The sequence below is a fragment of the Pholcus phalangioides genome, unplaced genomic scaffold (assembly GCF_987345545.1).
Source record: "Pholcus phalangioides strain wild (caught in Gottingen) unplaced genomic scaffold, Ppha-v1.0 ptg000004l_1, whole genome shotgun sequence".
NCBI lineage: Eukaryota > Metazoa > Arthropoda > Arachnida > Araneae > Pholcidae > Pholcus > Pholcus phalangioides.
The window spans coordinates 47,423,786-47,447,573 of record NW_028301597.1 but is presented as its reverse complement, the minus strand read 5'-3'; the positions used below and the strand labels follow the sequence as shown (position 1 = coordinate 47,447,573).

At 39.3% G+C, this 23,788-nt stretch overlaps 1 protein-coding gene across 1 annotated transcript in view; it reads left to right on the top strand.

Moving 5' to 3' along the window:
- Positions 1 to 8,010: 8,010 nt before the first annotated feature.
- crb (cell polarity complex component crumbs) overlaps positions 8,011 to 23,788 on the top strand; it is a 112,923-nt gene continuing 97,145 nt past the window's right edge. The window contains exon 1 of the mRNA XM_089231612.1: positions 8,011 to 8,451. Within this exon, the coding sequence (XP_089087738.1) occupies positions 8,415 to 8,451 (37 nt within the window). The 5' untranslated portion in view covers positions 8,011 to 8,414. The remainder of the gene's footprint in view (positions 8,452 to 23,788) is intronic.

Below are 23,788 nucleotides of genomic sequence, written 5' to 3'. Positions count from 1 at the left end.
GGAAGAAATTCAAAATTTATGGAAGAAATAATTCTTACCGTAAATGCGGGGCCCAGCCGCAACCCTAAAGGGCGGCTCTGCCATGAGGGGCGCCAAATACGAGATGAGAAGGCGAAAAAAAAATTATGACCAACAAAGAAAAGAGTAAAAATTTTTTTCCGTTGGAGGAGCACCAAATACGAAGTGAAAGGCAAAAAAAAAATTTTTTTTTTTGATGTTAGATGGGATAGGGATAAATTACAAAATGTCTACCCCTCCCAGAGGCACTATTGCATGCCCCCCAACCCTGTAAATAAAAGGGGGCCAGAGCCGTCTTCAGAGCATTATGGACCCTCCGACAAATTGATTTTTCTGAGGCCCTCTATCTGGATAAAAATGCCTGCTTAACAATTTTCATGTTCAATCTCGAAAATCTTCACCAGATCTGGTTCTTCCCCCCCCCCCGCCCTATTGAAACAGCACTGCAAGACGAAATAGGCTGTGATCTTTGGTGGGTCCCAGGCACTGAGCCTTAACGTATATGGGCCCACCCGGGAACGGTCCGGTCTAGAGGAGCCTCTGTGACACAAAGGGCTCACCCGAGCCACCAAGCTGAGAAGAGTAGATGTGGTCCAGGAATAGGCCTGCTTTGTAAACAAACAACAAAGGGGTAGCTAGAGCTACAAAGCCATAGACGTGAATTTTGTATACTGTGAATTTTTCTAATCGTAACTTTTTAAATCTATATCTCCTTTTTTTTAAGTGTTTTATATTCGTGTATGACATATGCATAATGAAGCACCCGATACCGCCCAGCTCCTCTCCCGGGACAATGGCTAAAATTGACGAAGACGAAGGTCGATAGAGCCTGGGCGGTGCACGGTATGAAATGAAAATGAAATGCAGAGGAGCCTCATAAAAATGAAATCTGGTCAAAATTTCCGGGTCGCAAATTCAAAGGAACAAATTTATTGCCAAGTAGTGGTGGTCCCGGAAAATCAATTTTTGGCCGGAGGCAAATTATGCTGTTAAGACGGCCCTGGACCCAGGACAGATTTTTGATGGGTTGTATTGAATTTATAGTGCGAAGAAACAGAAATTGATAAGAATCAACCCAGAGCAGCTGAATCGCAATTGATCAGCTTCTCTTTTTTTTTTTGGCGCAGCACCACTATACCTTGATAGAATCAGCATCAGGTACAATCATTAGATATAGCTATAAACCACAGAAGCGTCGGTAAGGTATGATGAGCATGGTTGAATTCTTGATCAAATCTGTGCTTTTCATCTACAAAGTCTTCAGCTGCTGGAACCGAAAAATAGAGATCAATGAAGCAGAAAATTCTCAAGATGCATTATGGGATCTCTACCTTTTGAATCCAGAAGTTGAAGGGATGTATGGAGATGGAGACCTATCTAGTTGCGGCCCCAAATAAAGCCAGAACCGTATGCAGGCATCGAACAGCCCATTCCTCCCCCTTAAAGAAAATAAAAAATTCACAGAATTTTTGTAATCCGAATCACACTCGTAATCAATGGTGTATTTACATTGGGCTTATAACGGGTCCAGGACGGAAAATTTGAGGAATGAGTGATCCAAAAAGTTAGTAGAGTGAGGGATAGGCGGAAAAATTTGTAAAGCCCATCATAAATCCGCTGCCCGCCCAGACAGCGAAGGACTAGGTCAGTGAGTGACCCAATGAGGGACCTTAGAAAGTTGCAAGCATTGTAACTGAGCAAAAATAGTATGCAAAAGAGTGAGCGCGTGTGAGCAAAAGAGTGGTGTGTGTGTGTGTGTGTGTGTGTGTGGTCCTCGCATCCTGCAGCAGGGTCCCTGGGCAGAGACCTTCGACTGGCGAGGACTAAGTGTTCCTGAAAATTGGACTAGAATGGGAGAAGGGCGGCAAAAAATTCGTGTAGCCCATAGACGGCAAAACTATAAATCCACCTCTGCTCGTAATCGTAATCACAATCTGAATTTTACTTTCACAGCTCTCTGTAACCTTCTTAACAACCGCAGTCATTGCTTGCCTTCCGCTTGATTTTCAACCTATAGGGTCCTCCTTAGAATATCCGGGGACCAGGGCCACCCTTTCGAAACGCGGGGCCCGGCTTGAAAATAAAGTCGAATCCTGTAATAAAAGTCTGAAACTCCAACAGACCACAGAAATCATTTCGTTACAATGAAATTCCAGATTTTTGCATTGTTCCTATGTACACTTATCTGGGGGATTAGAAAAGTTTTCCTTAAAATAAGATTTTTTCCCCGCTATAATGCTATTCGTTAAAACGGGATCTGACTGTAGTAGAAGAGTCAGGTGTATGCATCTTTACAATTTTGGGAGGGGGGGTCCTCAAAAATTTTTGGGTCACCTTCAGCTCAAATTTTATACCTTTGAGAGGGCGGGAATCAGCATCCAGAAATTAATACACTATACAGGAATGCTTGAAAATATATAAAAAACATTCCATCAAATTTGGTTAACTCGAAGTCCAAAAGTCACAATGAAAAAAAAAAAAAAAAGTTGAATTTTCCAATTAATCTATCCTGGATCCGTAAAATGAGTACGGGGGTCTGGTCCCCCCCCGAAATGTGAGAAAATGACCGAAAAAAGGGAAAAAGATGGCCAAATCTATTGTTCTGTCACTTTGGTCCCCCCCCCGAACGAAATTTCTGGCTACGCCCCTGCTGGGAAGACATCTTTTTCTGGGCTCCTTGAAAAGGAAAAAAAGTATGTAAAATCATTGTACATTTTTTGCGAGGCCCCAATTCGGCCCGGGGCAGTGTTCCGGTTGCCCCAGCCTAGTTACGGCCCTGGGTGTACCATTAAAAATCTGAATCTTTTTATCGTAGTATGGAAAGTATCGGGAATTTCATATTGTAATACGTTAATGAAAGTATATTTCCTTGATAGCATAAGAATTATAAGCAAAATTTAGGAAACAGTTTCTAACTGATGATAAAATTTTAATACTATGCAATTTATAATTATTTTCCTATGTGAATGTTGATGATTAATAAATAAATTTTTTTATTGAGAAAAAGAAAAAATACAATAAATATACATACAATATTCTACTCGAGGGATCGCTTGAATATACAAACAGTATATAGTACCCGCTGTGGTGGTCGAGTGGTTATAGTGCCGGACTCGTGATGCGAGGATCCTGGTTCGAACCCCACAGTGGTGGTCGGCTGAAGTTGGTTTTCTGTGGTTCCCAACTTCAAGGTGCAAATGCGAGCCGATCTCCCCGTTAAAAAGTCTCGCCACAGAGAGCAACAGTCCTACAACGGTAAATCATTCAACCATAACACTTCACTCATAGTTAGAAAAAAAACTGGGGGCAGATGACAGCACTACACATAGCCGCTATGGTGGTCGAGTGGTCATAGTGACGGACTCTCATCGCGGGGTCCCGGGTTCGAGCCCCACCGTCGCCATAGTGGTGGTCGGCTGAAGTTGGTTTTCAGTGGTTCCCAACTTTGAGGCGCAAATGCGAGTCGATCTCCCCGTTAAAAAGTCTCGCCACAGAGAGCAACAGTCCTACAAACAGTACAAATATTCAGTCACTACACATCACTCACTTCACTTCTGAGATATAGATGGCAGCACTGAAAAATCATACACAACACTTGATACGCACTCAGACTGTTAGGTACACACAATTACACTTCCGGCACAACTCACTAGGTAGAAAATTGCCTATGGCGATAGACCTGAGTTGTGCTCGGTAAAAAAAAAAAAAAAAAAGCACTACACATAACAAGCATTACACAGAAACAAACTTTACGTCAGGTTGCACTACACGTACACGCACATTCCCGCATGTACCGATTCGTTGGGGGTTCGTTGGGGGGTTCCGCGGGGGAAGGGGGTGCATGTGTGGTGTAGCAGTAGTAGGTAGGGCCTCCAAAAAATAGCTCGGGGATCCATGATGTTTCTTAAGTCAGCCACCTCGTTGGGCAATTTGCCTGTTGTGGCGTTGTATTTGTATTTGTGTATTTGTATTCCAGAAATAAACTCCATCTACAGTATACACACAAACATAAGTTGTGCAATTTGTAGTTATTTTACGAATCCAGGGTAGATTAATTGGATAATTCGAATTTTGGTTCATTCGAACTTTTTCCCAGTGACTTTGGACTTCGAATCAACTGTTCAACAAAGTTCGACTGTACAAAAAAAAATGTGCAGTTTGGTCAGGAATTGAATATCAAAAAAACAAATTTTTTGAATGTCATAAAGACAAAAGAAAACAATGGAAATATATTAACAACTTTGTACTCAACAAAAATAATTCAAATAAAATTCTTCCAAATCACCAAGACTCAATAACATTGGCAAATCAACTTAACATAGACTTTATTACAAGAAACCTGGATAGAGAAGATAATGAACACATGTATGAAGATGACAATGACTGTGTTTCAAATTCAATGGTGAGCATGGAAATAGAAATACCCACTTTAAAAAAATTAATAAATGATTTAAATGAACATAAATCAAATGGATATGACGGGCGAACACCAAAAATGTTGAAAATTATTGCACTATACCACATTGATATCTTAAAAAACCTAATTGATTCTTCAGTAAGTAAAAGTCATTTTTACGATCAACTTAAGTTCTCCCTTGTACATCCAATCTACAAAAAAGGAGATCCTAACAATATGGCTAACTACAGACCAATCTCAGTTCTTCCAATATTTTCAAAAGTTATTGAAAAACATATGAATGGACAACTAATTAGCTTCTTAAACCATAACAACTATATTGCATGCAATCAGTATGGATTCCAGCAAAACAAAAATACTGAAATGGCTATACTAATACAAATACAAATACAAATACAACGCCACAACAGGCAAAATGCCCAACGAGGTGGCTGATAAAAAGATGCCCATAAAAATATGGTATACTAAAAGTCTGTAATTATCTAAATAATGGTTACAATAATAACAAATATTGCATAATAGTCTATCTGGATTTAAAGCAAGCATTTGATAACGTAGACCTAAATATATTAACAATAAAATTACATAAGGCTGGAGTCAGGGGACATGTACTTGAATGGTTCAAAACTTATTATTTACATAGACACCAAGCTGTTACTATAAATAAGGAAATTAGTGATTACCACGAAACCAAAAAAGGTGTTCCCCAGGGATCAGTGTTGGGTCCCACATTATTCTTAATTTATATAAATGACTTTTGCAAAATGCACCTGAACGGACAGCTAATCTCATTTGCAGACGATACAGCATTATATATAGAAGATGACGATATAACAAATCTTTTAATAAAAACTGAAAATGACCTTAGAAATATCAATCAGTGGATGATAAAAAATAAACTTAAACTAAACATTAGTAAAACAAAATATCAATGCATAAAAACACGAAGTATTCATCATGACACTGAAATTCACGTTAAAATCCATAGCTGTCACCCACAGGAACAACATAACTGTAATTGTGAACTCATAAAAAGAGTATACGAGTATGAATATCTAGGAATAATCATTCAAGATGACCTAAAATGGAGTGCTCATTGCAACAAACTTGTCAAAAAACTTAGATTACACACAGTCCTGATATATAGATTAAAGTACCTAATAGATGCAGACTTTCTAAAAGATATTTTCTATGCTTGGGTTTTCTCGATAATAACCTATGGCTTATGTGCTTGGGGAGGTGCATACCAAACCAACATTGAGAAACTAAGCAACATATATAATAAAATAAGAAGTATGATAATGGACACATATCGTGAAAACAGTAATAATATAAATAGCTATATTTTTAGCATCAGACAGCTATATATTTACAGAATGATTAACTTCTTAACAAGAAACAACGAATGGTTACAGAGAAAAACAAATAGAACCTCGGTAAGACTTAAAAACGAATATCAAATTCCAAAAACTAAAAAACATCTCTTAGAAAAGTTTCTCTTTCAATGCACCTAAAATAATGAATTTTTGCCAATCGGAGTACCAAACAACTAACAACACTAACAAAAAGTACGAAATATATCAATATGTAAAAACGTCTGAAATAACGAAAATGATATTTTCCTAGCATTATGAAATGTGCTTGATTGCTCTATTTCATTTTCACATGTCCTGCCAATAGCATATCTAGACACTATTACATAAATTATGTCTTGCACACTGAATCACCTACAATATATATAATTCTCGAATTTTTGCGAAACCTTCACAATTGTGAAGTTACAATCGTCTATTTTATATTTTTTTCTCTGATAAATTTTATCCCATTGCTTTATGTCTTCATGCAAATAGAAAACCTAATAACATTGTAATGTACTTTGGTTCAAATTGGCGGCTAAACAAATAGAAATATTCAAAGGAAAAGAGAAAAAGATATATATGTGTGTGTATATGTATATATATGTGTGTGTATATGTATGTATATGTGTGTGTATATGTATATGTATGTATATGTATGTATATATATGTGTGTGTATGTGTATATGTATGTATGTGTATGTGTGTGTATATGTATGTATCACTCATTGTATTACTTTTATAATTATTATTTTTATTTTTTATTTAATTTAATTTTTTTTTTAATCTCTTATTTTGCTTGTGTAAACGGATAAAACATAATTCTTATAGGCTTCCTGGAAGGACAATTGTCCCTTGGGGTCACACAGATGTCTTTATTGTTTGTGTGCGCGATTAGCGCTCAATTTCATATGTATATTTGTGTATTGTTAAATTAATAAAAAAAAAAAAAAAAAAAAAATTGCAGGGACAATCAAAAATGGGTTAAACCAGGGATTCCCGACCTTTTTAGGCCACTCTTTACCAAAGTGACTATGAAATTCTGATGTCTCCCGATCAGTGGCGTAACTAGAATTCTTGTCATATGAGGTAGACCTCCTCCCTCACACCGTGATTCCATAACTTTTTTTTTTTGGTTATGCACAAAAACATTCTTTTCTTTGCCCTGCACGCTTAAATTTTGCAACCAGGGGACTTCGCCCCCCCCCCCCCAAGTCTTACTCTTTCCTCCGTTTCTTGTAATTATTTTTATTCGAAAAAGCAAACTCCTATTCACGTTGAAGGAGCCGAAAAGGCCATTTACTTAGTGAAAAACAATGATTCTTAACCAAGGGTGCTTGAGGATTTCCGTGAACTTGGATGAGACAACAAATATGAACTCATTATTTTTACATTGCTGTGTATACAGTGTGTATACGGAATATTATTTTATAAAGAGGTCCGTGGCCTTAATTTTTTTCCTGATTTTAGTGACAGAGGGGAGCCTGTGGGCATAATAATGGCATAAATTGTGCGTGGGACGCAAAAAGTTAAGAGTCCTTGGTCAAACCCATGGTCCTCACATTCTGCAGCAGAGCCTCCAGGCTGGGAACTTCGACGGGCCCCAGGTCAGACTTTCAAGCGCCCTCTATAGAGAATTTGTAGTGTAAAAAAATGATCAGAGATGATCTCGGGCCTCCTCGAGCCTTATCAGCCCCACCCTAATGAGAACTCATGGTCAAGCCCCTTCCAAAGAAAACAATGAAAGAGGAAAAATAAAAGAAAGTAGTCTCTTGAAGATATTTGTTCAAACGTAATTGGAACTGATAAAAAAGGTAGGATTTCTCTGAAAATTTCCACAGGTCGTAACATAAAAAAATCATTCTCAAATTGTCCCTTCCCCATGGCCCCCAGATCCTGGAGCGGGGCCCCTAGGCTGCGATTTTTTGCCGGGGCCCCCCGGTTGGACTTTTCACGGGCCTCTTCTGTAGTTAATTTATAGCGTGAAAAGCCAAAAATGATGAGAACTGTCCCGGGCCCCAGGGCTAGAGCCCTGTCAGCCCCCCTTTGTCGGGACCATGCCCCTCCCCCACCCTTGGAAATCAAATTACCAGCCCCACGTTGGGAATTACCGGGTTAAACGGAAACATTTTTGGCTCCTTTTTTTACGCCGATAAGTCGCCAAACCAAGCGGAAAGAAAATAAGTTTTTCGACACGGTACGTGGCAAACCTGCAGATGCCCACCTGCTTTCAGTCGAGCCACCAGCGAGTGCTTTCAGTAAAGAGAGAAAAACCGGAGACGCGGCATCTCTCCGTGCCAGCAGCGAAATCTTTGTTTTTAAATGATACCGATGGCTGTTTTTATATGAAAAACTGCGATTAATATATCTTTTTAAATATAAATTTGTAAATTTTAAAATAATCGGATACATATTTGTTGTCACCATGTTTTTATGTGATACGAAGTGCGTTCCTTTGGATTTTACCGCTGCGAAAAAGTTCTCGAAGAGAAAGGTATGACACGATGGATTGTTGATTCCACAGGTAACTACTACTCAGACAGGTAGTAACAACAACAAAAAAAAGAGAGAGAGACTTAACCTCGGGGAAAGGAGAATTATATATATAAAAAAACCCCCTCGTAATGGAAATCACCATGAAAACACTTCGAATATTTACAGGTAATTAATGTTTACATCTTTTTGTTTTCACTCGATTTGATTATTCGTATATTTTGGGCTTACCTGCGCAACTCGAAAAGTTTATTGAATGGAGGGCATGTAAGTGCTTTAACTTCTCCGGGCCATATCTGATCCAGGATTACTCTTGCGGGCCGTCTAGTAGCTGAATTAATTACTTGTTTTAAGGCTAAATGTGAATTGAAAATATTGATTGTTATTAACCAAGTCGTTTTAATTCAGGCTGAGAGAGAAGTAAGCTGCGTAACAAGGCCGTCTTGAAACCCTGGGCCACCGAGCAAACTGATTTTTCTGAGGCCCCTACCTGACTAGAAATTATTGCTTACCACAATGTTTAATCTCGAAAATTTTAAGATCTCATTATTATGAGGCCCATGCGTTAAGACGGTACTGACAGGGTCCCGATATCCGCATGGAAAACATGAGCCCCCAATGTTTTAAGGCAGCGGTTCTCAACTGGTGCTCCGTATGAACTTCCGAGGGGCTCCGCGTCAGCTCGAGAAAAATACAAAAAACAGCCAATTTGGAAAAAAATAATTATAAGTATTTTTGAATAATTATAACTTTTATGAATGAATGAAAAATAGGCCTAGGGGCTCCTCCATAGAAATTATATGCCAGAAAGGACGATTCAAAAAAGGTTGAGAACCGCTGTTTTAAAGGATCTCGAATTTGTAATATATAATATGTATTTTACTCTAAGTTTTGTAAATTTTATTTGGTAAAATTTTTCGGAAAATCAAAAAAAAATTTCCCTGAATCGAATATCACTATTCCCAAAGTGCCCATTCTTAACAAACTCTTAAATATCAATTTTAATGTTATACCCAGGGCCGCAACCACATGCTTGGTCAGCCGGGGAAGTACGCATTTTGGCGCCCTCTTGTAATGTTAAAGGATAGGTTTAGAGAGTGAAAATTTCCCCTCCCCCCCGGTTCAGCGCACCAAACCCGCCTGTTCCCTCTTAGTTACGGCCCTGATTACACCTATCAGTAATAGACTTTACACGGCACGTACAGTAAGTGCACTTATTGCAATATCAACTCTATGGCAAATATATGTTTCAATTTGTCCGTCTTTCGTTACATTCCTCAATTCCACATCTTTTTTTACCGTAACATTGGAAACGATGATAAGAGCGTTTGCATTTTTATCAACCAACACGAAGTACTCAAATCTTCATGAAGATTCTGTATATTTGCAATGCAAAGCTTTTTGCATCTGATTTTGCAAACACTTTTTCAAACAAACTACAACAATTTTCATATGTGGTTCAGGTTGGTGACACACAATGCCACAAATGTTAAATAATGCTGGAGGGGTTTAGAATAGACGTTTCTCTTCCCCCAACTGTTGAGACAGCATTGAATCATCGTCGACAACATCATCAATATCAAATTGTTCTAGAGAAAGATCGTTCTTCTAAATTGAAAAGGACAAAATCATGAGTTCGCTCAAGTCTTTTACAAGAAACCCGCCTATCATCTCTCTTTAGTTTTATTGTGTGTTGCTGATGATGTTTGTCTTGCTGAGATAAAAAATACTCAATTGTTAGATTCTGATGATATTATCAGTTATTTTTCTCATAGGAGAGAGAGTGCGAGAAAAAATTTTTTGTAAGATATTTCTCATGGAGAATTTTACATTACATTTTTATGTTAGTGCATTCACAAACACTGTATATGATGACCCTCCAGTCCCAGAGGCACAGGACCTCCCTGCGGGGCCGCAACTAAAGGGGAAGCAGGCGGGTCTGGTGCTCCACGCGCCGGATCGGAGGAGGTGCCAAAATTCGAGCTTGCTTCTGCTGACAACCATCTAGTTGAGGTCCTAGAAATGGGTAAAAATTTCGGTATTAAGCGTGTTATTGCTAGGCAGGCATTTCTAGTTAGATGGGAGAGCCTCAGAAAAATCCCTTTTACCTTGAGGGGGTGGGGTGAACATGGCCCTGTATGTGCGTGATTTTTGGGCGGAAAAAATTGCATCATTCATAAAGTACGTGGGAAGCATTGGCGTATGCAAAGGGGGGGGGGGGTTCTGCCCCTCATCCTCAAGCCGAAATGATAGTATTATTTTGTAGGAAAAAAACGTATCCCCCGAGAAAAAATAAAATTGGAACCCCCCTCCCCGAGAAAATTTTGCTTACGCCTATGGTGGGAAGTATCGATGTTTTGATTTTTACTTGGCCACCGAGAAAATAATTAACCAAAAAGTGATCTGCAAGCCGAATGTACAAGCAAGCCACTTCAAATGTACACAGGGACTGACATCTGACTTGGAAAACCCAGCAAATTTTGCCGCCCTTCTCGTCTGATTTTCTTGACCACTCATTCCTCAAATTCACCACCCTGTGCTATAACTCGCTTAGCCCCGACCCCTCTAAATACACCTTTGTCCCTAAGGCTCTCGTTTGCTCACTCACATAATTGTGTACTCTTTGAGTCGCTCCCACGTTCACGCACTCTACGGCACTGTTTCGGTCACTCAAATTCTTGTACATTGTTTTGGTTCCTTTCTACGTCACTCTTTTGGTCATCCCCCCATACTTGTTTGGTGACTCGCGTGTTTTCACACACTCTGGATCAGTCATCCTCAACCTGTTGCTCGTGAGCATCATGGTGCTCCTAGAACCGCCTAAAGTGCTCATGTCCGATTTTGTGCTCCCGAGCACTTGATTAACGCTTCTATTTAACACCTGTAAAAATTGAATTCAAGGATTACAGTTACGTAGATTTCAGGCTTAATTATGTCGAAGTTGCAGTGAGGGGGTGCTCTTCGTTTGATGATTGGTATAGGCAGTGCTCTGACAGGTTGAAGACTCCCACTCCAGGTCACTCTTTTGATCACTCGCCGACCGGGTACCTTGCTCTATAGGCCACTCTTTTTATCATTCGCATGCTTGCAAACTCTCTAGGTCACTCAATAACCTAGTCCGTCGTTCTCTGGGCAGAGGAGGATTCATTGTAAAGAATATCAATTTTGCTGCCCTTCTCCAATTCTACTAATTTTCTTGGTCACTCATTCCCCAAATTTGTCGTCCTTCCGAACTTGCCGGCCTGGGCTATAGCCCGCTAAGTCCCCCCCCCCCTTCTTCCCGCGGACCATAGGTTGAACCAATGTTCGCCCTTTTCGCATTTAAACACAATTTTACTTCTCCAAATTGATACTGATAACTTCTCCAGTTGAGTGAAAATATAGGTACTCTTTAAAATTTTAAGTAATTTTTTTTAACAGTTATTTCTCACCGATAAAAAAAACCTCAAAATTAAGGAGAGGATGTGAAATTACTCTTCAAAATTATAATTTTGGATAAAACTGGGTTGAGCATTTATGATGTATTATGGGTGCATGATATATATCCATATTCCGATGACTCAACGAAAAGTGATGAATCATTCATTGAGAGTTCGATATGCCAACCCAAAACAAAAACAATTGATTGATAACGCTTCGAATTTGCCGATTCGAGCCGTAAAACTTCTTGATCCCCGATTCGATTAACAAGCTTATCTATCGTATAAATTGTGATAAATGATTGGATGCAAAACTTGGCTGATCATAGCCGTTGAAAATCGATAATTTGAGATTAGGATCCTTATTAAACAAAACTATTCATTTTTCAAAATTCGAATATGATCTCTATATATTACTATCATTTGTATTGCATTTGATCGATCAGCATTACGTTTGAACGTCTTTCAATTAAGGAAAATCGTTATCCGATTGATTGAAAGTGTTTTCTTAATGTTGCAATTTTATGGCATCATTTGACATTATTATGAATATATAAAGCTCATTTTTTTTTTTAATGTGAGAATTTCTGGATAATATTCATCAGACACAGTCATGAATAAGCTTATGGTTTTTTCAGTACGATGTATAAAATAAATACAGTCGGACCCGCTTATAGCGAAGTCGAAAAAAGTATATGTTATATGTGAACTTTGTTATATCCGTACCGGCTTGTACAGATAACCATTTGCGAAAGTTACTTTTAGAAAACATTTCAGAATTAACGAAGTAGTTTCAGAATTGGTGGAAAAAAAATTCTTTTTTTAAGGAAATCTATTGCTCTTTCTCTCACACACTCTTGATGAAATTCATATTTGATAGAAAAATAATTGTAGATTCATATTTAATGAATTGATTTTACGAGTTGATCAAAAAAATTCATAATAGGAAAAATAATTTCAGAATTCATAAAAATTCATATTTGATGGAAAATATTTTCGTAATCAATGAAAAATTTCAGAATTAATGAAAAATTTCAGAATTGATGAAAAATTTCAGAATTGATGAAAAATTTCAGAATTGATGAAAATTCATATTTGATGGAAAAGTCATTTCATAATTGATGAGAATTCGCATTTATTGAAAAAATTTCAGAATCAATCAAAATTCATATTTAATGTAAAATAATTTCAGAATCAATCAAAATTCTCATATTTAATGAAAAATAATTTCAGAATTTCTAAAAATTCATATTTAATGTAAAATAATTTCAGAATTTCTAAAAATTCATATTTAATGTAAAATTTCAGAATTTCTAAAAATTCATATTTAGTGTAAAATAATTTCAGAATTTCTAAAAATTCATATTTAGTGTAAAATAATTTCAGAATTTCTAAAAATTCATATTTTCAATGAAAAAATAATTTTTGTCGGAATATCTAATCGAATGGAGCACCTCGGCGGGCCGCATTTCCCCATTAATCGCAAGGCTACGCAGCCATGATCTAAAGACTCATTCATTATGAACGTGAAAATGTACTGCGTATTTCCCAGAAACAAAAAAAACCTATATAAATACATATACTGTATGTCAAAAATTCTTCCTTTTATATTTCTTTTTCCGGTAAAATCTGTCATTTACTATTTTCTCGTTTTCTTTTTTTTCCTCTCTTATGCTATCATCCGGTAGTTATCGTCATATCTATTGTTTTCGAAGAAAAATGACATTTTTTTATTCTTATTTCTCCCCGATGAAGTATATTTTATCCGGAGACCTGTGATAGATAAAACGTGGACTAAAAACCAAGTCCTCGTTTCCATGTAGAATTTTGTTGTTTTTTCTTTTCTTTAGCAACCAAAGATCAACTTATGTTTGCTCTAAAGCAATTCTCAAGATTTTGTTGTTTTTTTAACAATCTGTTTCCGTGTTTACATTTAAAAAAGAAAGAATTTTTTAAGGTACTACGTGGAATTTTCGAGTAGAAGCAACGACGATATATTTCCTCATTGATAGCATTTTTTTCTCCCGCCATGTTTGGCTTATTACAGCCGGGTTTCTTACACTTCTTTCGCCAATGCACCGCTCCCCCCTCTACTTTTGGAACATATTTTTGTTTTATGGGGGCCGCTGTTTTATCCAGGGCACCACTCTCCTGCCTTCATCCATGAGCGAGACAGTTTTCTCTTATTGAATTTTATTTTAATTTTTTTTGAGTAAATTAAAACTGAAAATAAGGTGTGTCTCATGACCGATGCTTGACTTTAAAACCGCACACACCCAAAAGATTTACAGCGCATCCCGGACTTATTTTCGTGATTCCAACTAGTATTCATCGAGATTTCTCGTTTAAAGCGTTTTCCCTCGTACAACGTTTTTTGATGACGGTTTTTTTTTTGAAAAAGTTTATAATCGCGCGATATCCAACGCATTCTTAGAGCAGTGGTTTTCAACCTTTTTGACTCGTGGAGCCCCGTTGGTCTCTTTTTATTTATTTCTGCAGCTACTGGTTTATTCCATTGTCTTGGAGAGGCCGTGGAGCTACTGGCAAATGCACATGGAGCCTTAAGGGCTCCGCAGATCAAAGGTTGAGAACAGGGCCGCAACTAGACGCCTGGTCAGCCGGAGTAACTCCTTGTTGCATTGACCGTCACTTACACAGGGGTACGCGACGTCAAAAAAAATTCGGACACACTAGTCTATAGGACCCCTGTGTGAGCTCCCCTCTTGAGAGGGTTCTATGCAAAGCCATCTCAAAATCATGAGCCTCGGGTAAAGTGACGTTCTGGTGTTCCATTTTTGCTGGAAGTAACGTCTTACATATTTGTGTATTTACTCTCGAAAGCTATAGTATTAGATCTCATCAAGTAAGCCCTCTATGGACACAAGGTCGAATGGACCTATGGTTTGCAATCGATTGGCACATGCGTCAAGATGACCTTGGTTCCATGGTCAGTTCTGCAGGATTCTAAAAGTTACTTTTCTCACCATACTTTACTTAAACGCTTTATTTTGTCACATACTGTATATTTTGCTCCACAGATCTCTTTGGTCCCCTAAAACACCGGTCATCGCTTCCCTTTCACTTGGTTTTCACTCTTGGCTCCCTTAGAATATACCAGGACTGCAAGGGAGTCGTACGGCACCAGGTTGGGAACCACATGTACAACATTTAACATGGTTTGAGCCAAAGCGTATTAAAGACTAGCGTATTATTAATACGCTTTGGTTTGAGCACAAAAATCCAGTGTCGGTTACTTGGGACCGATTGCGGAAGGAAACAACTTTCAGTATGTGATGGCAGCTGAACAGATCGACAATGATGGAGAACGTGTACGCACGTCTGAAGAGCCTTTTTTTTTTTTTTGGTTCTCGATTGCCATCTGTGTCGGGAAGTTGATTGTCTGTGGAGGAGTGGAGGAGGATGGATTCTCGCTTCATGTTCAATCTCTTGAGCAATATATGGCATATTCTCTCCCTGCTTTTCCGTAGAAGGGGGAGATGCGTCTCCCTCGTAGACACCCAGCTGAAGCAGCGGGCTAATCATTCGAGACCGCAGACCATTGATCACCAAGAAAGAAAAACGTGGGGTATCACTTTTTTTTAAGGGGTTGGCTGCTAAATATCTAACTAAAAAAAAAAAATTTCTTGTTTATGTTAACTCTTCTTTTCTTTTGAAATATGAATACCCAGACTGACTGTCGCTTCATCGACCCCCTGTACTCCAGCACGTGAGAAGATCCCCTCCTGAGCTGATTTTCAAAGGATGTGGAAGGGAGAAATTCACCCCATGGTTGTTGATCCCGGTTTTAGGCTCCGGCACTGCCCTTGTTTTTAGGGTTAAGTGGTTGTTGACTCTTTATAAGAGGAGGGGAAGAAAAGTGTTTTTTTGGTGGGGGGGGGGGGGTCACTTTGAGTTATAATTCGGTTTCACTTCTTTCTTTAGTACTTCCTGCTGATTCGTTGAGTACATGCGTATTTTGTTACAAGGACTCCCATAGACTGATCGGCTACTTAGTCGCTAGGGTAGATTGTACAGTAGAGAATTGGCTTGTCATGATCTTGTATCCGGGGCTGCCTTAACAGTGCCATAAGCTCTCGAGCAGTGGCGTCGGAGCAGGGGGTGCTGTGGATGCTCAAGCACCCCGATAATTTGTGAAATGCATCCGAGCACCCCCAGAATTGATTCAGAAATTAAAATTTCCGATATAAAACTAAAGACGAGCACCCACAGTTTGGAAACACTTCCGACGCCCCTGCTCTCGAGCAAACTGATGCACTGTGATCCTGTGTGGGGGGGGGGGGGGGGGGAGGGATTCGACTTGATATCGCGAAGCCAGATGTCAATAATACATATCGAAGAATCGAATATATCAAATATTTATTTACATCATAAATGGGACGTTACACGCTAATAAGGTACATTATATATGGGAGAAACCAGGAATGGGTTGCGGCTGCTTCATCAGCCTCATATGGCTCAGGAAAATTGATTAAATTATACAGGTTGAAATGGCAAGAGCCTAAGTTTTTTTACAATATTGTATCGGATCCCCATAGCCCTACTACCTCAGAATTGATTTCGCAATGGTTTGTAGCTACCCGCATGATCAATGTAGAAATGTTCTATTTCGCATCTGTCAGAAGAGCTAAAATTAGCTTATTACCGTCTTCCCTGGTTAAAATTCAGTCGCCGTAATACCAGCTTGTCGTTAGCTATAACATATACGGGTAGGGTGCCGAGTTTTTATATCTTACAGAACTTGACGCCAATGGGTTCGATTATTTACCAATTGTGATGTGAAGAATTGATGAAATCGCACTCTCGAAGAGACATGATTTTTGATTTTTGCTCGAAAAAGGATGATGGAGAGTCGCCAATATATAGAATGTGGTTATTTTTTGCGATTTGCTCATCGATTACGTCACTAAAGAAACGTCTACACAAAAGAGGTTTTTAAATGAGAAAAGAAAATATCTTAAAATTTTTTTCCTTGAAGGAAGCCGGAATTTCATCTCAATTATTTATTCAATTTGCTTTGACCCCGGGCTTGAACTTTTTTTTTTGTGGTGGTCAGCGTTAGATGTTGCAATTGCAGTTTATTTAAAGAAAGGGGGGGGGGGGACGACGACTATGCGTCAAATAATCATTAGAAAACGTAAATGTTTTACATAAAAAAACGTATACAAGAAATGTATGAAATGAATATATTTATATGAGTATAATTAATAGGATAAATCTTCATGACTTATAAATTCTTGATTTCGAAATTCAAATGCTCTTCTTTGAAAATAAGGAAGAAAACGGGACACTTCGTAAAAAAAGTTGGTATGGCCAAAATTACGGGAATGCTCAGTAAAATACAGGTCACATATAGCCACCCTATACAAAGTGGCGTCGAAACCTGTGTCCAATTCTGTGGGTGCTGGAGAGCATTCATAGAATTTTTTAGAATAGCACCCCCCCAGAATTAAATCATACAAATGACATCATTTCCTGCATAAATATTAATATGAACACCCACAAGTCTAAAACACTTCCGACGCCTATATAAACTCGAAATTGACCAGTTCGCGAATTGGTCGGCCCAGTTGACCCTGCCAATGTCCAAATTTCAGGATTTCGGTGGGTCCTATATATTGATCCTTATGATTCGGGGTCATCGCCACGTTGGCGTATTTTTTTGTAATAATTGCAGCTATTTATAATTATGGTTAGCTATGGAAACCCTAACGATCAAAGGAATCGGAATATCTTAGGGATCGATATATAGGAATATATGGATGCATAGGATATATGTATCGAGCGGCGCAAGCCGATCAATTCGGACATTGATCGGGTAAACTGGGCCAATTTCGGGCTTCGGCAGTAGCATAAATACAAGTTTCTGTCCCGCGGACTGAAAAGGTTGTGGCCGGTTTTAGATCTTTAAAATTACATTTGTGTTTGGGAAGATGTAGTGAAACCATTCACACTGAAAGTCGATCCTTATAAGCTGCCTTAATGCCTTGCAATTCGAAATATGTAGGAAACGTGCTGCCATTCACTCACTCTCTCTTCCCTCGCTGTATTCGAACACGCAAGAATCGTTATGGGGTCATAGCTACTATGTACGTAATGTAACACTTCTGTTCCGCCTCAGACAAGATGCCTCTTTTCACCCTAAGAATTAATTCATGATTTTTTTTAAAGGAATCGTAATAGAGAATAGCATGTCGAAAACGTGACTCCAACAAACCGAAATGGGATTTCCCCCCCCCCCTTCGGTAATTTACTTCTTGTATAGGCCTTACGTGCGATAGCCGAATTAAGTTCCCTAATTCGTCCGAGAGGGATGGTTTTAGTTAATTGCCCGGGAATTCATTTGATCGTGAAGACACTCGGAAGCAAGTTCGTTACAATTTTTTTTTCGAAGCGATTTATTTTCTTGAGGTTTTCACAAGGAACAAAATTGACTACCGAATCACGGTATCTTTAATTGATGATGTAATTAAGTTCCATTATATTGTGATACTCCTCTGGGTTGGAGGAGAAAAATAGCATACCGGAGTAATTAATGTATAAAGCTGAGGTCACACTTGTGTACAGTGTGGTGCAATACGTTCCAAGGTTGGTCATGGATGAGTAGTGTGGCCGCTCTACCATTGCCAATGAGTCAGATGTTGAATGGTGTATTGGAATTCTGGTCGAAGAGAGCGACCAGGACCTTCTAACCTCCACCTAAAGTCACTGGAAGCCGCCATCCCACCCGATCTTCCAATCCGTCTGGCCACACATTGGTCGGAGAACGCCAACAGTTATAACACGGAGTGTGTTCTGTTCTGGAAGCTAATGTTCGCAGAGGAACATTTGGCCAGTGTGTAGCCAGCTTATACCGCCGGTGCTTCATTGCAGGGGGGGGGGGGGGGGCAAACGTTGGAAGCAAATATTTGTGAATAAGTGTTGAACCAAGCTGGATATGAGTGTGGCCCTGTCTTAACTTAACCAGCCAACGAATTACCAATGGGAAAAATCTGAATTTTAATCGAGGTGAAGAGAATTCAGAAAAACTAAATTATTTTGAACAAAAAAAACTTTTATGTGAGTCTTATCAAATTAGTGATATTCAATTTTCTCGTTTTTCCGGGCTACTTGGGATTAGATCAATAATGAGAGAGAGCTTTTGGTATTCTCAAGCTTACAATGTCGAACGGAAAAAAACAAGCCGAGCTCTTTTTTACACCCTCACCCCCGTTTTCTTGATGGCAATTCTACCAGAAACGGTATTAAAACTTGTTATAAGTAAAATATTTTGATTATTTTAGTTGGAAATCGCTTGTTGTGCCGCATTAATAGCTGTTCTGGGCCGTGTAGGTTGGTCACTCTGCTCTAAAAACGTGGCAAATACTCTTTCACGGGGAAATGCACATTTTTTTTTTTATAAGAACTCAAGTCACACGTTCAGTTCGTTCGTTTTCTCAAAAACAATGAATTTCACGGCACACATGCGTTGTATCTAGCGCGTCCGTCAGCACGTTTCATGCCGTATAAAAGCGATTACACATGAAAATGCCAGATTTTATGAGATCAGATGATGTACGATTTTTTTTTCTAAAGGCCGGAGTTTATAGAGTAATATTTTATTAAACTTTTATAGTGTAGGGCTGGGATTACACTATAAAAGTTTTGTAAAAATTATTTTATAAAACTCGAAAATGCAACCAATGAGCGCATTGGTTGCATTCGAGCAAATGTAACCAATAAACTTACTGGTTGCATTTTTCAAGTTTTATAAAAGAACTTTTCTAAAAAGTTTGTGTAATTCCGGCCTAATACAGGTTTCAAATAATTTTTACCGTATTATTTAGGGACCCTTAGATAGAATGTGCCCTTATCTTAAGGTGCTATTAAATTAATGATAATAAGTTAGAAACGTCCCCTTTAAGTCAATATGTATTCTACGTATTATGGAGGAAGAGAACCGGGATTTTTTGAGTGGGCAAACGTGTCACAATCGATCATCATAAAAATGGTTGCTGATAGATGTTTCGAATGATTAAACTGAGTTTTTTCTTGACCCCTCCTTTGGGGTTCCTTGGAGAAATTTCAGTGGGTCCGTGAGCTTCAATCAACTCATTTGTCTGTCGTGATCTCTAGGAGCAATGAAGTAAGAATGTCCGATTGGATATCCTTGGCAGTGTGTGGCGTCGACATGAAGAAAATTTTGAGAGGCGGCTGAAACTTGCTGGGTCGTCCCGTATATACGGGACTCAATCACGTACGCGAGAGAGGGAAGGTGTATTGCATTGTTTTTCAGAAATTATTGGGGGAGGTTTAACCCTCTTACAAAATTTATTGGGGGAGGGGCTGAAATGTGACCTCAGTCCCTAGGTTCCGGCGCGTATGATCCTTGGGGGACAATCTGTCCCACATGATCTCTAAGGGCAATGAAGTGAAGAATGTATGACGTGACGGGCAGGGCTTCACAAATAATAAAAAAATTTAGGTGCTAGCCAAATTTCTTAGGAGCCAAGCATGGTTTTTTCTTCGCAGACTCTCCAATAATGTTTTTTAGACTCTCTCTCCCCCCCGTTGGGAAGCACTTTGTTATTAAATAATGAAGTTTTGGTTCATCCTCGGACTCCGATTTAGCAATCGCATTGAGAATTTTAGGCACCAATACCGATTTTCTAGTCGCCGTCGTTACGTAGCGTCTGAGATTAGTTGAGCCCGGTTCTAGGGGCAGTGAAGTACAGACTGTCTGACATATGATATCCTTGGAACAATCTGTCCTACATGATCTTTAAGGACGATGAAGTACAGAACGTCCGATACGACATCCTTACGTCTAATATATTACGTTTGCATGTGACTGTTTTATATTCATATTGCATTATGAATGCATATTTGAATACCGCTTTGACAACACGTATTGTCATTGGTACCGCTCAGCTAAAAAAAAAAACGGGAAAGGGTCAAGCTGAGGTCAGCAGTTGATAGAGATGCTTATCTCGCCATTGTGTATTCTTATTATTTTATTTTGTTCTAATGCATCCGGGCGTGTTGCGATTTGTGTGTGTGTGCTGGTGGGTTGTCTTATTATAGTATAATTGGCATACTCGGGCTATTTCTGACCACCGCCAAGTCCCTTCTGGAACTAAAGACCCAGACAAGAAAAGGGCAGGATCTCAGATACCGTTGTATGCATGTGTGTTATTCTGCGATAGCTGTCATTGGTTTCCTTCGAGGGCGTTGTGAATATGATATAAGATAGGTCGGAGTGAAAAAAAGAAAAGAAATGCTATCTATCGTGCAAGGATATCGTTTATGGCTTTGACCGAAAGTTTTTGTTCTGCAATCAAAAGTCGTGAGGAATTGTATTTCGTAGAGAGTTTCCGCCGTATCTCTCTTTTTTTCACTCGTGCAGTTTGTAATTCGTTACGCTTGGTATCATTCATTCGTGAAACAAGGATGGATGGAAGAGAAAAAGAAAGACTTCGGACAACATAATACGCCAGTGCCAAAAGTTCTCCACTTCGGAATCGAACGTTGCAAAAGCGATCTGTGCCAGCTATTTATTTACGATTCGAATATTTTTCCTATTTTGGGTGTGTGCTGGTGATATCGCTGTGCATGCGTTGAAAGGAAGTCATTAGAATATGGACTTGTGTATTAGGGGCCGTTCAAGTTATTACGTAAGCAAATTTTTTGCCATTTTTGACCCCCCCCCCTTGTCAGCAAAATTTCGTCATCAGCTCTGCCCCTCTGAATCCTAACTCATATTTTCATGAAGGGTGGTTGATGACGTAAGCATTATCCAAACCCCCCTTCCCCCCTTGTCATCAAAAGTCAGCAAATCGGAAACCCCCTCCCCCCCCCATCGATGATGACGTAATACTTGAACGGCCCCTTACGAAAAAAGGGACTTTTTGCAAATTTTGATTTCGAAATTCCTTGAATTCTTAATATGGCAATCAAGGAAATATTGAATCATCTCTAATCAACGGCAATTCAAGTACCGTCAAAGATTCAGAAAAGACTAAAGAATGAGATTAGATATTTAGTCGTATTATGAGAACGTAAATTTTTGAAAACTATTTTTGGTGAGGGAGGGGGGTGGGCGGGTTATCGCCCTCATCCAAAGTACCGGAAATTTCCACTCGCCTTCCCACATAAGCGGGACGGGATTAGGGGAAGCGATCATCACCGCCCCCCAACCCCCCGATAGAGAGGTTAGCGCAAAATTTTTGAAATTCCTGTCGACGTCTACCAATACGGAAGGGGGGGAATCGGTCAACTCTTAGAAAAACTGAACGAAAAATTATTTTTGTAATTCTTCTGGAAAATATGATTGGCTGATAGGAAATTCGACCAGCAATTCGTCATGAGGCCCCTTCCCGAGCAGAATGATGTTCTCGGGTTCCCATACTAAGCTAGTAACAGCTCACATGTTAACATACTCTCCATAAATGCATAAAGATGTCATCATGCGGTTCTCCTATGCATAGGCGTACGCAGAATTTTCTCGAGGGTATTTCAGATTTTTTTGGTGGGGGTTAAAATCCCACAACCCCCCTTTGCGTACTCCAATGCTCCTATGGACATGAAGCGTCCATCCCACACCATGCCTGGTTGGGGGCTCATGCATTAAGATGGCCTGGTTTTATTTCTTCAACATTTGTTCCAGCTTTATTTCTGCACAGCTGAAGTTTTTTTCATGGCATTCTGTCGCTCCTTTAGTCACCTGCAAGGCTCCCATTCCATTTGATTCACATTTGTGGGCCATTAGAATATCCTAGGATCGCAAGGGTTGAGAAACACTTCTGGCTCAGAAGAACCTCCCGATACGTTAGGGCCAAGCATACGCTCAGAATACACATTTCGGCATGATGTGCCGATTCATTAGAAATTCCGCAGAGGAATCTGTACGACGTGCATGTTTAGTTAAGTAGTAGTAGAACCTCTGGATAACGGACACTCTAGGGACCGAAAATTTCATCCGCTAAGGGGAAGTGTCCGTTAGTAGATTATAAAATATATTGAGGCCCAGTTGAAGTGATTCAAACGTAATGGGAGGTTACACTGTACTACTGCACCGTACCTACTCAACGCATGACTCGCGAGTCAAATGTGGCCCGCGACCTTAAACCTAATTCTGTAAAAATGAATTAAGTGGCTCTCAAGTGACCAGCGATGCAGTTACACGTTACTTAAGTGACCCGCGGCACAGTTACAGATACCTCTAGTGGCCCTCGTCATACTTTTAGATCACTTGAGTGATCTGTGACGCTGTTCCAGATCATTAAAGTGTTCCATGCATTTACAGAAAGATAAAGCGGCCGCGCACATTTACGGATTACTCAAATGACCCGTGACATATTTATAGATTACTTGAATGACCCGCGGTACAGTCCCAGATCAATCAAGTGGTCCGCGGTACATTTATAGATCACGTAAGCTCTGTCCCAAATCACATAATAAAGTGGCCCAGACCTTTCCCGCGATTTCCTAAAGGTTGAGCATCCATGTACAACACCGTACATCTCCCACGTAAACATTCCTCGGGGGGGGGGGGGTTGGAAGGGAATTTCGAATGAATTGGTGCATGTCGGAAAGTGTTTCGTGTGCCTCATGCGTGGCCCCAAACAAATTTATGATGTCAGAGTTTTTTCAATCGGCGGTATCCAACAGCATTGAGCCTTTGTGCTGTCAGACTTTATAGTTGAGGAAACACTGCTATGTGAGAAAATAACAATCCATCGAAGTAAATGATCTTCCTGCTTTGGTTTTTGAATCCCCGTGAAATTATAAGAATCCTATGATTCTTGTCAAAAAAAAGAAAGAAAAGTCACCTTTTCCCTTTACGAATTTGGTAGGGTAGTAAAAAAAAAAAAGCCATTGTGTGATAAGAGTCCAGAAAGAGATGTCAAGGTCACAGTTTAGTATGCGACTGCCCAAGTCATGTAAATATACCCGTACACAACGTGGATAATCATCGGACCTTCCCCTGATAGTGATCTATACGGCAATGACTCGTCCCCACAGTGATGGGCCTTCCATTGAAGAAGTCGGAGAATAGTTTTTTTTTTTTCGCTATAAACCACCTTCCA